The sequence below is a fragment of the Poecilia mexicana genome, unplaced genomic scaffold, assembly GCF_051168715.1.
Source record: "Poecilia mexicana isolate PSO_F unplaced genomic scaffold, ASM5116871v1 scaffold_7, whole genome shotgun sequence".
NCBI classification, from domain to species: Eukaryota; Metazoa; Chordata; class Actinopteri; order Cyprinodontiformes; family Poeciliidae; genus Poecilia; species Poecilia mexicana.
In genome coordinates, this window is record NW_028263376.1 from 27518188 (window position 1) to 27532604 (window position 14417).

General features: G+C 38.9%; 2 protein-coding genes across 4 annotated transcripts; one reads left to right on the top strand and one right to left on the bottom strand.

The window, feature by feature from the left end:
• The first annotated feature begins 616 nt into the window (after positions 1 to 616).
• On the top strand, positions 617 to 6180 carry c1galt1la (core 1 synthase, glycoprotein-N-acetylgalactosamine 3-beta-galactosyltransferase 1, like a). Of its 3 annotated transcripts, XM_014992095.2 has the most exons (5): positions 619 to 862; positions 2957 to 3088; positions 3170 to 3425; positions 3771 to 4435; positions 5055 to 6180. In XM_014992095.2, the coding sequence occupies exons 3-5, from the start codon at positions 3215 to 3217 to the stop codon at positions 5403 to 5405; spliced, it is 1227 nt and encodes a 408-aa protein (XP_014847581.1). In that variant the 5' UTR covers positions 619 to 862; positions 2957 to 3088; positions 3170 to 3214; the 3' UTR covers positions 5406 to 6180. The 3 variants fall into 3 exon arrangements, with proteins under 3 accessions (XP_087863503.1, XP_014847581.1, XP_014847579.1); XM_088007377.1 differs by lacking the exon at positions 2957 to 3088 and having other exon boundaries at positions 617 to 862; positions 3771 to 4401; positions 5055 to 5263; XM_014992093.2 differs by lacking the exon at positions 2957 to 3088.
• A 1581-nt stretch (positions 6181 to 7761) lies between these two features.
• Positions 7762 to 10830, bottom strand: tac3a (tachykinin precursor 3a). Its single transcript, XM_088007538.1, has 9 exons — positions 10199 to 10830; positions 9791 to 9906; positions 9580 to 9676; positions 9298 to 9425; positions 9110 to 9230; positions 8634 to 8660; positions 8497 to 8550; positions 8282 to 8348; positions 7762 to 8141 (listed from the first exon to the last, which is right to left on the bottom strand). The coding sequence occupies exons 2-9, from the start codon at positions 9890 to 9892 to the stop codon at positions 8123 to 8125; spliced, it is 615 nt and encodes a 204-aa protein (XP_087863664.1). The 5' UTR covers positions 9893 to 9906; positions 10199 to 10830; the 3' UTR covers positions 7762 to 8122.
• Positions 10831 to 14417: the final 3587 nt, after the last annotated feature.

The window sequence follows — 14417 nt, forward strand, 5'->3', positions numbered from 1 at the left end:
AAGATCATTGAAGAAACCTCACTTCTATTATAATTTCTGTTTAACAGACAGGACAAACTGATTGTCATATTCAATACATCAGAATATTATTGAAACGCTGTCTGTGTTTATTAACCTTAATGTACCGATTAGTTAAGTGCACATTCATGTTTGCAACCTTCTGTTAATGTTTGTGATGATCTTCTGCTTGCAGACAAGACTTTTATCAGGATATTAAAAATAACACAGAAATAATATCTTAAAAGCTGTTATTCAGAAGGTGTTTAAAATCTGACAAGCGATCCTCAATGTTATGTGTAATCTATTTTTATTTATTGTGATTTCACTGAAAGGCTTCCGACTTCATATTTCTGGATCCAAACATCGATCCATGTTGCTTACATAAAAGCCTTAGGGCGACCTCCAGTGGTGAAGAGTTGTACAGCTACATGTTTGCCTCCATTTCTTTTCCTTTTGCATCTTGCATTTCTAATAAAACGGGTTTTGTTTACATTAACAAAATTTCGAATATCTAAAGCAAAAAGGAAATAAATAAAAAAATATATATTATGTAAATATCTAAAACGTTGACGCCTTCTTCCTTATGCGTCACTGTCTTTTAGCCAATGGGAGACCGCACATACAGAGCTAAGCCGTGTGGGGTTGAATGGTGTAAATCTGGACGCTGTGTGGCTTTTCACTCTGTACTCATCTTATTTAGCCACGCATAAAAACGCAGAGAACCTCAGCCAGGAAGAACTGTTCGTCGGCTGAATGTGTGCAGCTTTTACCGATGCGCTATGTGCCCATTCGAGGAAACACTCACAAGCTTTAGGAGGTGTAAAGCAGTCCGTGTCCACAAATGACCGATCCCACAGCGAAGGTAATAAGCACACACACTGGATTTATATTGGTCTTTAGCCATCTGTGCAAATAGAAACATGACACTTTCTGATGATTTACGGCGAAATGTGGAGTTCATTTTCGTTTCTTTTGTGAGCTCATACGGCATGCCAGATTACTCATTATGTGTATTTTCTTTTCTTGTGTGACGATTCAAGTAAAAGACAAAAAATACATGCACAATAAATTATTTTATTCCAAGAAAACAAATATTAGGTTCATTGTGTGTATCTGGGTGCTTAGTTGACAGTAAATCTTTTTTTTTTTAACTCAAGAAGCATCATAAGTGAAACTGAAAGACTTAAGCCACCTTTTCAGTTGTAATATCCAAAGTTTTTTTTTTAAATCTCTTTGTAAATGAGTCCCTTTCTTTCAGCAGAAAATATGTAGTTGTACACCGATGTACAAGTTGAGTCGGTCTGACTCCGTAAGCCCCAAAACTTCACTGGATCCCTGGAGGTGAAGCGTATCTGACAGCAAGATGTTTGCAGCAGAAACTTTTAACCTTCTCATAACTATCGTATAAGTGCAGATAGGATTTGACATTTGGGATGAATTGTTGCTTTACCATTAGTTCTATGATATAAATGTAACTGCATAAAAAACAACTATAAAATGGAATAAGTGATTGGTACTACAAGTTAGAAGTTTTTTTTTTTGTTTTTTTTTAAAGGTGAAGACACACTTGTATATTAAGTGTTATAAGTTGTAAGGCCAATTGCACTTTTTCCTGCACATAACCAATTGCTTTTGCTGGATTGCCACTATGTCTTCCATGGGTTACTTTTGATAGTCACTGTGACGGATCAAGAGGACTCCAATAAAGCTGTGGTTGTGGAGAAGTTCGACTTGGAAATGATCCAGACGTCTCGCCGTGACCATTTGACCCTTTCCGAACTCTAATAGCCAAGAATTGACCTTTACCTTTACTTTTTTTTTTTTTTTTTTTTTTTTTTGCTATAAACACATAATTTTAAGTCCAGTTTTGCAATGTGGGGGAATCTTACAGTTGGTATTATCATTCTTGTCATTGTTTGAAAACCTGTCAAATGCCACTGCGGCAGAAAGCAGCAAGTGAAACAGGAAAGCCCAGTCTGAGTAGAACATTTTTCTCACCACAAGCCTAACTTGACATGGGGGTAGTGTATGATTTCTCAACATTGGGAAACTGTCTATGATCAAGATTACAGAAGTTAAAGCAACATGGTTAGGCATTGTTGAAGGATCGGTACGTACGCAAAGTTTACTTATAAAACACCTCTAACAATAAAGAGAGTCACAAAGTGCTTTACAAGATGGTTAAAATCAAACTCCAAACTCTATAAAAGTGGTGACTTGTTGAGTCAGGCTTGGATGGAGTGGGGGATGGATAAATGGATTTTAGCTTGGTCTGCTCTCAGATCTGCTGCTCCGGTCTGTCATGGTGAAGAAAGAGCTTCATCACAAAGGGAAACTCTCAATTTACCAGTAGGTCTACGACCTGTAACGATGAGATGAGCGTCATGGTGGTTCTTGTAGATTTTCTGAGACTATCCAATGAGAGAAGATCCTGAGACTGATTCAGCACTTTCTAAAGGGGCAATTCGTGGAAATAATTTAAGAGTTTATCTGGTGTGGGTAGATTTAAATGTTTGGAAGTTGGTGAGTATGAGAAGGCCAGGGAATCATAAGATCTTGTGTCTTCTACATGCTCCTTTTTGAACAAATTATGTAAAATTACATGCCAACAGGCTTCATTATTTGTTTTAATTTTCTTTCTGCTGTCTTTATTGTTTGCCTGTTTGAAATAAAGAAATAGTCATCCATTGCTCTTAATACCTTGGGTCAATGAGACATTGCTTACACACTGACAACCTTTTCATATACATATTTTTTTATTTTATTTTTATTTATTTCATTTTCTTAAGTCCCAGATTTAACACTTGCTGGTTTCATGGACCTCTAGAGCTTAGGTGTCCAACGCAAGTTACAATTGTGTCAGACCCAGACAAAAAGTTAACCCTCTTTTTAAATACTGGAAATCCTGAGCTGCACCCCGAACATGGCTTGATCAACAACTAATCTTATTTCATAGTTCTACCCAGAGTTCCAACCAAAGGCATGCTGGTGTTTGGATCACTCAGGAGACTGAGTGACCTGGTGCAAAACTACAGAATGCTCTAAAGACATGTCACCATATCCTGTTGTCCATTGAACTCTTTTGCAGGTCTGTCACGTGATGGTTTAATACTAATGAAATAATAAGATGCTTATCAATCTGATTAAAGCGTGCTTTTATTCCACGTAGGCATGCTATAAGTTGGGACTTTGCAGAACAGGAGAGATTTTCACCATGAAGGGCCCCAGCTCCAAATGGGCCTTCTCACTGGGCTTAGTGGTGGGAACCTGCAGCATGTACTTCTTCCTGCATCAGGTGTGGTTCGAGCGAAGCTACCCTGTGCTCTCTGAGGCTCAGGAGACAGCCACAGAAGCAGGGGAGCGGCCAACCATTTGGAGGAGAGAAGGAGGCGCACTCATCAACCTGCTCCACCCTCACCAAGCAGGTGCTGTGCATGCATGTTGTAGTAGACTTAAATGTTAAATAGCCAATGTTGTTCTTTTCTGTTGCGTTTTTAGTTATGTTTAGTAATGCAGTAGTAAAGTAGTAATGTTTAATTGCTTAATCTGCTGCAAGCTGAACCTCCTTGTATGTTTAAGTTTCACTTCCTTTTTTCTTCCTTTTCTTCTCTGACACGCCGATTTCTGAGACTTACTCTGATTTTCTAAATAAACTATCTAAAGAAGAACGCGACATTTCTCTGACTGATTCTGCATGTCTCCCTTCATCAAAACGAAAAAGAATTTTCCTAAGCAGATTGTAACACTGGTGCCTTTTTCTCTGTATCTAGATGAAGACAGCAAGGTGGCAGACATGCTGTTCCAGAGGGTTCGCATTCTCTGCTGGGTAATGACAAGGCCGCATAACCTCCAGAGCAGGGCCAGCCATGTCCGAGCCACCTGGAGTCGGCACTGCAACATCGTGGTGTTCATGAGCTCTGTGGAAGACCCCTCCTTTCCCACTGTGGGGCTGGGCACCAATGAGGGCCGCGACCAGCTCTACTGGAAAACCATCCGAGCCTTCCAGTACGTCTACGAGCATCACGTGAATGAAGCAGACTGGTTCCTCAAAGCTGATGACGACACCTTCGTGGTGGTCGATAACCTGCGTTGGCTTCTGTCCAACCACACTCCTGAAGAGCCCGTCTATTTTGGTAAACGCTTTAAGCCGTACACCAAACAAGGCTACATGAGCGGAGGTGCGGGGTACGTGCTCAGCAAGGAGGCCCTTAGAAGGTTTGTCGAAGGTTTCCGGACCAAGGCTTGCACACATACCACCCCTGTTGAAGACCTGGCCTTGGGGCAGTGTTTGGAGAAGATGGGTGTCCTGGCAGGGGACTCTAGAGACACGTTGCATCGGGAAACCTTCCACCCGTTTGTGCCGGAGCACCACCTCACCACAAAGTTCTCCAAGAGCTTCTGGTACTGGAGTTATTGTTTCTACCCGATTGTTGAGGCAAGTCCCTTCATGTGCTATATCCGGTACTAGGGTTCAGCGCTGTAAAGTGGAACTGTGGCAGTAACTCTTAGTATAACTAATCAACATGAAAGCCAATTACTGATAGTTCCCATTAGGCAGACATCCTCTGAGTGGATTAGCCTTATTAGAAAAGGGCATTTCGGGTGAAGAAGCCATGCGGATGAGAGACTGCATGGAGAAATAGAAAGGCTTCATGAATTCATTTGATTATAAGCTGAAATTCTTGGTCGACCTTTCACTCCAATTATTTGCTGTGAAAAGTCAGATTTGTTTTCGACGAATGGAAAAGAACAAGCTGTTCAAGTCAGATGGGAATTTATGGAGGAAGATGGCAGTTTTTCTGTTTTCCTCAAACTAAAAGTGCAGTAACATGAACATAAACCCCACAGAATATTCATTTCACTCAATAATTGTAAGCATATATTGGAGCAGCATGCCAAAGTCTTCCTAACAGGAGAACGCCAATGCTCACTTTTGCATCTTGCTCATAAATTGCTGTTCCCGTGTGAGATTGGCTGATATTAAAATGCTAAGCATGACGTTTGTTGTGTATTCTGTATGTTTGACATGCGTTTTTCTTTTTGCGTTCTTTCAGGGACCACAGTGCTGCTCGGACCTGGCCGTGTCATTCCATTATGTGGAAGCACAGCTGATGTATACTCTGGAGTATTACACCTACCACCTGAGAGCTTATGGCTACGTGCCACGCTACCTGCCCTCCGCGCACCGCAGGCCGAGACTGCACCCGCAGACGAAGACGGTCGCTGCTGTGGGCGTTAAAGTGTCTCAGGAGGTGATGGACACAACCAGTCGCTCAGGCCCTGCTCTGCTTGTCAACAGAAACCAAACCGTAGAACAGACACTAGCAGAGAGGGGTAGAAGAGAAGACGCCGATTTTAATTTACCCATAAATAAGACTGTAAGCGCACAAGGCAGCCGACGCTGATTCCCTACTCTGCTGAAGGATCTTCGACTGCAGTGGATCTGATCCGGTTACAGCTTCTTCCACACCCATGACAAGGTGATCAAAGCCAGGATGGAGCCTTTTTGCCCTCAAAACGTTTGCTGCTCTGTGAAGTATATTGGCCATGGTAATATTATAATACCCCCTTGGATATAATTCTCAGAATATTTCACAGTATTTCTCAGACAGCGCTCCCAGTGGGAGTGGAGACAAATTAATTATGGCTCAGTGGCAGCTGCGTATTGCCTGGGTATATTTTTACCTAATGTAAAAAACATGCTTTTTGCTTAATCATGTTTGACTGCGCCTGGGTTTGTGACCCAATCAGCGATTTTTGTAGTGATGCAGAAACATTTTCACTTATGCCATTATTAATTTAATTTCATTTTTCTTATTAAATGGAGAGCAGCAGTACATTGTGAAACTGTGAAGTATCCAGGATTTTTATGGCCACTTTGATTTTAATTAGTGATGAACTTCTTTTTTCCATTTTAACCTTTTTAAACCACATGCATAAATAAACTTCTAAATACTGTGAGATCCTGGTCACCTTTCTGTGTTGAATTCTAGTTTGTTTTCATTAGCAGCTCGATATTTAATACGTGCAGAGCGATAATGTTTGATGCAGCAGCAACTGTGCTGCAGAGATGCTTTTTGACTCTGACGCAAAGCTCTAAAGTCCTAATGTGCATTTAAAAGCAAGCTGTTCTGTTTCAGAGTGGCAATAAACATAATTATACATTTTCAGTGAATCCCATCATGTGATGTCATATTGTTTGAATTTCCAAATCACAAGCGTGCAGAAAGATTCACCATCATTCAATGATGGTGATTAAAAAAATAGTACTGCCAATGGATTAAAGATGTAATCAGATTAATCACACTGTAACGCTGTGATTAATCACTATGATTAACATTGTAAGCCTGAAATACATTATGCTTGCAGTTGTGGATCTTGAAGGAATGTTGCCCTGGGCAAGCCCCTCCTTTTGGTGCACTCCAATCAATTAAAATGCAAGTAATTATCTCATTTTTTGTTTGTTTTTTTCAGCAGGTAATGTAGTTTCTTCCAGTACTCAACAGCAACTAACTTACTTCATTACATGTGCAAACAAGTTGTAGCCAACATATTCAGGGGACAACTGGCAGATAATATATGTTTTATTTTCCAGTTTCTGGCTTCCCTGGCTTCCCCACCAGTTACTGATGTTGCCCTGGGTAACTGTCCATATAGCCCATATCAAAAAAATGCCACTGTATGCGTGTCTTATTGTCTCAAACCAAACATGTCTGAAGATTCTCAGTTTCCCGAGTTTTGGTATTCAGGGAGGTTTATCGGAAGTCATCTTGTTTTAATAGTTCATTTAAAAAATTTCCCTCTACATTGATTTTGTGCGATGAGGCGGCGGCACAAATTATACGCGGCATAATTCGTGTGAAATTTCGAGCTGGTACACATAGATGCGCACACAAGGGTTGTGAAGCGACGCAACACAAGAAAGTTGAACAAAGTTCAACCTTTGTTGCCATCTGGTATTGCGGGAAACGTTTACCTTTCACTGTCTCTCCGTGAGAGAGGTCAGCATCATTAATCTGCATTTATAAGATTATTATTGTAAAACGTTTAGATCAATTGAATGTGTTATCGGGTTAATGTTGACAGCCCTCTAGGAAATATGTGAAATTTATGTTTATTTTCAACTTCGAACAAAAAAAAAGAGAGAACAATAAAAACTGAAAATATGACTTGCAATATGACCAATGGGGTGCTATAGCGCCCCCTGGAGAAGTCATAGCCCTCCCAAGAAAATATCATTTTATATATCAATTATCATTTTTCTTCTTCATCCATTTCACTATTCTTTAGTATGTGGTTGTGATATTTCCCTCACAAAACACAACTAATTACTAAAAACAACAACCAATTATTATATTGAGTTAATAAAAAAAAAATCCCATCTTGCAACAGGAAATGAACTTGTACGCCTTTTGTCACTTCCGGTAAACAACTGAAAGGAGCAAGTAGTGCAAAAATGGATTGTTTTCTACTACCCAATTTTCCAAAGATGGGATCAACAGCTCAAGAGGGAAACTGTGGAGAAAACAGGGAAGGTCACATTACCAATTTGGCAGTATTTCAGATATTTAAAACAAACAAAAAAAAATAAATAATTATTGATATCGACTGTTAACATATCATAACATGTTTCTCAGCCGTATTGTCAACCCATACCATAACATACCACTCATACCATAGTGACATGACATATTGACAATTTCAACAAATAGTTTTTGTAAAAGTTGCATACTGCATCTTTAAATAGCAGATTACCACATATTCGCTATTCACTTTATTGGTCACTGTTGAAGATGTCTGCGTTTTGAGTGTGTCTCTGTTTGTGCTTGATTCTGTGTGTGTTGGGAACTTTAAGAACAAATGATCCTTAGCAGCACCCTCAGTAAAAAAAAAAAAAAAAAAAAGCTTAGCCCCCGTAAGCACCTGCAGAAAAAAAAATCTCTGGAGCCGCCACTGCTTGTAATTATTCTTTGTCTTTCAGGTAAAACAGTTACAATCTGCTTGGTTTATGGTTACTTTCATCAACCAGCTGCTTGGCTGTTTCTCCGTCAGACTTGTTGGCCGTTTGTGCTCCTCTTCGATTTTCAATTGAAGCCAAACTGAAAAATGTGTGACTGAGTGTCTACAGCCCCTGAAGTGGCCTGAAAAAGACAAAAAAAAAAAGAAAAAAAATATATCATATGCAGAAATTATTAATCAGCCAACTATGTGTGTGTACATATATATTTATATATATTTATGTAGGGCTTTATAATGGCTATCTGCTTTCCTGAGAACTCACCTCAGTCTGAACTTGTTGAGAAAAATTCCTCTCCGTTCTGGATACTCTCTTCTCCAGGGACTATTATCTAAGAGAGCAGACGAAAAGGCTCATTATAGGAGCACAGATTACAAGTCTCATATTGGCTACATACTAGAAGCAGAAAGAGGAACTTAGATAGCCAATGAAAAAATCAGGGCAGCAGCTACTGTCCTCCTGAGATCTATAACACTCACCAGAGTCTGAGCTTCTTTTTCCCATGAGACCAAAAAACAGCTCATCTGTTTCCCCTAATAAAGAGAAATGAAAATATTGTTTTTATTCCACAAACACACTCATCGGCTTATAAGGATGCAGTTATGATGAACCTCACGTTTTGCTGCAGTTTTCGAATCTTCATCTGTAAGACAAAGAGGAAATACAAAATCAGGTGACAAATTATTCAAAAAAAATAAAGAAAAAATAAAACAAACTTTTGCAGTTTACAAATTGATTTGCCAATTTTACCATTTTATCTTCAGTTGTTGATATAAAAAAAGTAAAAAAAAAAAAAAGAAAATACATAAATAAAATCATATTAACAACAGTCTAGCCAGTATTTCTTTTGCCGTCAACCACAGAAAGCAGAATCTGGTTCTGTCTGATCTACTTCAGGTCTACCAATAATAAAATTTTCCCAAAAAGAAATTTACCGTTTGATTCACCAATTTTACCATTGTATCTTAAGTTGATGATATATATATATATATATATATATATATATATATATATATATATATATTTTTTTTTTTTTTTTTAACTAGTACAAATGAAAATACATCCCAGCAGGTGTAGTCACAACAGACTGACCAGCATTTCTTTTGCCCAGCATCCCGTAAAAGCTGTCCGGATCCGGCTCTGCCAGTCTTCTTAGAACGTTCAGCTTCAGGTCTTCCAGTAAGTAACAAAGTTTTCCAAAAGCAAAAACAAAAAAATATTATTTGATTTTACCATTACATCTTTAGTTGATGATATTATATAAACAAACTAATAAAAACAGAGAATACACGAATAAAATCAGCAGATATATTCACAAGAGACTGACCAGCATTTCTTTTGCCCAGCATCCCGTAAAAGCTGTCAGGATCCGGCTCTGCCAGTCTCCTTAGAACGTTCAGCTTCAGGTCTTCCAGTAACAAAGTTTTCCAAAAATAAAAATGTACTTTTTGATTTACCAGTGTTACCATTTTATCTATAGGTAATGATATTCTACAAACAAAGCAATACAACATAAAATACATATAGTAAAATCAGCAGATATACATTCACAACGGACTAACCAGAATTTCTTTTTCCCAGCATCCCGTAAAAGCTGTCAGGATCCGGCTCTGACTGTCCCCTTATGTTCCGCTGCAGGTCTTCCAGTCTTACAGTCTGCTGAAGATATATCAATAAAATAAATAAAAATAGTCAGTTTCCCTGAGAGCGGGTGGGGGGAGAATAGTAATCTGTGAAAATCTGCTTTGATTTCCGAGTTTCAGAGAAACCTACGTCTGAGGAGGCTGTGCGCGATCCGGCTTCTTCGCGTCTGGAATGACTGGAGTGAAGTTTCATGATGAGGAACAAAGTCACCAGGAGCAAGCCTCGTTTCATTTTCTGAGCAGCAACTGTCCGAAAAACATTCACAGTTACTCTTTTGTTTGTTTATTATTAATAGCAGTATTGAGGAAAAACGAGACTTAAAAAAAATAATAATAATAAAATAAAAAATACACATCTGCGAGAAAAACAAAACAAAGAAACTACTGCGTAAAGAAGCGCAAATAAAGGTTTAATTGACATGGACATGATTCATCCAGGTTTGCTTATTTTTGACATAATAAAAAAAACATAAAACAGCATAAAAGCAGACTGCAAACATAAAAGAAAGATTTCAAACCTTAAGAGATGTATATTTACCTGTTTTTTTTGTTTTTTTTCTCTGGCAGATTTGTTAAATGCGTCAGCTGCGTGCGCCCTGGTGCGGAGTGGAGCCGATATGCACTAAGATCCAGTCTTGATAAATGAGACGTCCGCGCTTTGCTGTATTAAATATTAGCCAGAAACCTACGTAAAGCCAATCAGAAGCTGGAGCGTAGGAGGGGTACCAGGTCTTACGTCACGTCAAGCTTTCTCCTTGATGATTGGGCGCACCCCGCCCCTCCACACCCCTGGACATGAAATAATAAAAAGTGTTGGTAGGGAATGGGTTCAGGAGCGACCACATGTAGGGACACATAAGGCGTTAAATGAAAGTGGGTTTACATGTTTTACATCTTCTAGATCTTTGACTTTGACGCATGTATTGACTAAGTTTTTAACAATGGCTTGTTCAAATTATTTTCCCAAGATATTTTCTTTTTCTCAAGAAGCATCATCAGAGCTATTGATGCACATATCAACCAAAATCAGATATGGAATTGGCCAACTTTGTTTTACTTGACTTTGGTCGTTGATTAGCAGACCGGAAATAAACTTTCTTCGTTTGTTCATTAAATGCACAAAAAGTATAACCTATCAGTTTTCAATGTATTAATTAATTAACCAATAGCAAGTACCCTGCCAGTATTTAGATCTAGTGCAACACAAGGTAGCAAATAGGCAAGATGCCTTGAGTTACAGCTACATGTTCACTGGGGCTTTTCCACACAGTCCTCCGTTTATAAGGCTCCCTGGCTCAAGGGTGCCATGAGGCAAAAAGGAAAAAATAATATGTTAACTGAACATTGAAGGAGTTTCTATTTGTTATTTGTGTGTCCAGTCGGTGGACACTGAACAGCAGAATGAGTGGCTCACCTAGTGCAGCATTCATGCCTTTTCTCCTTTGATTAGTCCAGTGGATAAGTAATAAAAATCCATTTTTTCTTTTGATGCCAACATCTATTCAGCCTGAGAAATTCATTATAGGGCCACATACCCGTGTGGGCTGGGTATACTGGTTCAGATTTTTATTTTAGCTTAATAATAAAAAAAAGGGAAAAAAAAGGTGAGGTGAGTCGTATGGATTGATGCGTTGGGACGATGGTGCAAAAGAAAGGGTCAATCTTGAAACTCCGTCTTCTGTTCTGCTACAAACTACCTTTTTAATTGAACTTGCATCAAAATTGTATCCTTTTTTTGATGGCAGAAAAAAAAAAGTAGTTCAAGCTTAAGCCATCCTCAGTAAACTGGAATTAGTTGAGAGAATCTCAGTCGATGCATCTCTATTTATTATAATACCCTGGAAGCGTCTTTAATCTCTAGTAGCTGTTAGTCATTTTGTGTCCTTAGGTCTTAATATGAGAGATTTTCATTCCTGTCCACTGTGCTTGAATAGCTGCAAACCAGGCACATAACTTTAAGAAAACATCTACGATGTGAAAGTGGATGCAGTAGTTTCTCAAAACTGTGTTTGATGAAATACATCTTCACGTCTAGACTTTGCAGGGTTTTTTTTTTTTATCTCAGTACAAGTAACAGCTTTACTGTCATAGGACTGATTTAACTGATTTTACTACCTGCCTTGGGACACATAATTAAAAAAAATAATTAAAAATTAAAGCAACAGTTCAAAGTTTTATTTTTTCATACTTCTCCTGTGGCGACAACATAAGCATCACGCCAGACCTTTAAGTGAAAACATTGTAGAACGTTGGAACCTCAGAGTGAAACGAAATGTGTTTTCCTGTCAGCTTTCCTACAGTCTATAATGTTACCTGCCAATTACACCATGCAGTCTAATTTATGCAAGTCTTTTATTACAGACAAGTCACAAAGTGGTTTTAAATTTTAAACAGCAGATGGTGATGCCACTTATTGTAATGCTTCAGCAACCAAATTACATTCTTTTCAAATAAATGAATGGCAGACTGTTGGCTGCATGAAGCCACATTTATTAGCGCTTGTTGCAGCAGGAAGTTTGAAATGCAAATCCCGCCTGTGACCTTTCTCAGCAGAGCTTGCATGTTTTCCTGGCGAAACTGTCGGATCTCTCTGAATGCTTTGCATAATCCAAAACAAATGTATGTTTGGACGACTGAGTTTTTGAAAGCCTGGTTGGGTGTCTCCGTATGTTGGTCCTGTGATGAACAGACAACCTATTCAGGGTGTAGTGAATCACTGTGCAACTGATGGAACCTGCAGTCCTATGTGTTGACTCCATTATTTGATAGCTGCTATTTTTAAATGCTGGTGAAAGGAGTTTACTATTTGATATAACAAATAGCAGGCAGAACCTTTGTTAAGGAAAGTTGTAGGTATTTATTTGATAGTTGAGAATAAAAAAAAAACACCTTGACAAATCCGAAATGAAAAGTACATCATGTATCTTTTGGAATCATCCATTGTGTGCCACTTTACACAACATTTAACTGAGTTTATTAAGCACTGCAGGAAAGGCATAATGTTTCTAATAATCATTTTCAGGGAAATGACACTTAGTACTCATTTAAATATGGAAAAGGCATTTTTTCATAAATAAATAAATATTGAAACCGACAAAATTGACACTAAAAACACCATCAAACAATCAAGAGTTCAAACTAAACCCATCATCTTTTTTTTTTTTTTTTTTTTTGCAATCACGCATCCAATTACAGTTGCGTTTACGTACTCGCGCTCATTGGAAATGCAAATGAGTGTAAAATGCTCGAGTAAAGCAAACTTTGATAAAAGGCAGGTGGAATTATGTTGCAGAAATAACTGGCTGCGGCCCTTGGAGATTTACACCAGCAGCGCAACAGGAAGCGAATCCGCACACGTAATCTTACTAAAAAGGTTAACGACTGTTTTATCAATGACTTCCTATATCTGTTTTCCTCCCGCATGTAATGGTGCTGAAGGTGTGGTTGAAATGAAGGGACAACAGCCGTGCGGAGGTGTGGGAGGGGAGATCTAAAGGGAATAGTGAAGTCATTAATGGCATATTTACATTATTGATGAAGATTTTGATTTTTTTTTATATTTTTATCTCCCGTGGTAATTAAAGTGACTCTCCTCTTGGAGCACAGTGTGTGTGTGTGTGTGTGTGGGGGGGGGGGGGGTCGGGGGGTGGAAGAGCGCTAGTGGCTGTTTATCCACAACATACGCTTTCATCTAACCAAAAGACAATTGACTATGAGCTACAGGGCTGGAGGTGCTGCAATGCATCACAGGTATTGTCACCTGCCCTCTGGACGTCTGAACAATATGACGTGAATTCTCCGCTCGTATGTTGCTTGGATGTCACCTTTTCTCGGTACCTGACTCACCATCACATTCGTTGCGCTCGTATTGAGTACGGATTCCCCTCGGAGTCCCAGACAGACTAACATGTTGTGGGGCAATCTCTCACCTTGACAGGCCAGCGGGATGGTCAACAAGCGCCGTTCTGACACAGTATGAGATCGTTTTTCACAACAGCCGTGATATACTTGTTTAGGGAGGAATACTAGAAGATCAACCTGTTGATTAGGTTTAGAGGTGGTTCAGTTTTTTTTTTTTTTTCCACAAAGGTTGTAGGAGGGAAGTCTTATTTTAGGGTTTAAGGTCTGTTAAAAAATACATTTCTGTATTAGAGCACCACCACATAAAATATAATAACTGTGTAAAACAATGCAAGATATCTAGCTATGTTCTTTGAGGTCATTAACACAATATTAAGCATGAACAATTTATCAGGTTATAATATTAAAATAAACAATGACACAAAGGAGTACACAGACATACCCATATTGATTAGTTGGGTTAATTAACAGATTGTGAGCTGCTAAGGGCTCCACAATAAGCACGACAATTAACACTAAATATTCCCTTCTAGACATCTTTAATTTCTTCAAAAACAAGAAGCAACAGCACAGTCGATACAATTTATTATAAACACAGATAATCTGTGGAAAATCAGGCTCCTTTCCCTGCTCTCTGTGTTTCCTAAGGTCTTAGCGCTGCCAATCAGCCTTGTGTACGCACTGCAGCTGTACTAATGGCAGAGAAGACAAAGCTGCTCTCTGCCATCATGCTAATTCACGCGAAGTACTGTTGTGGGGAAGTAGCAGTAGTGTAGAAGAAAGTTAGAGGAGGGATGTGAGCAGCACATACATGAGCATGATTGATAGCACTGAGACCTACTTCAAGGCTCTGACGGGTTGTTTCTGACCAAGATGTGTGTTTCTCTAGATGGCTG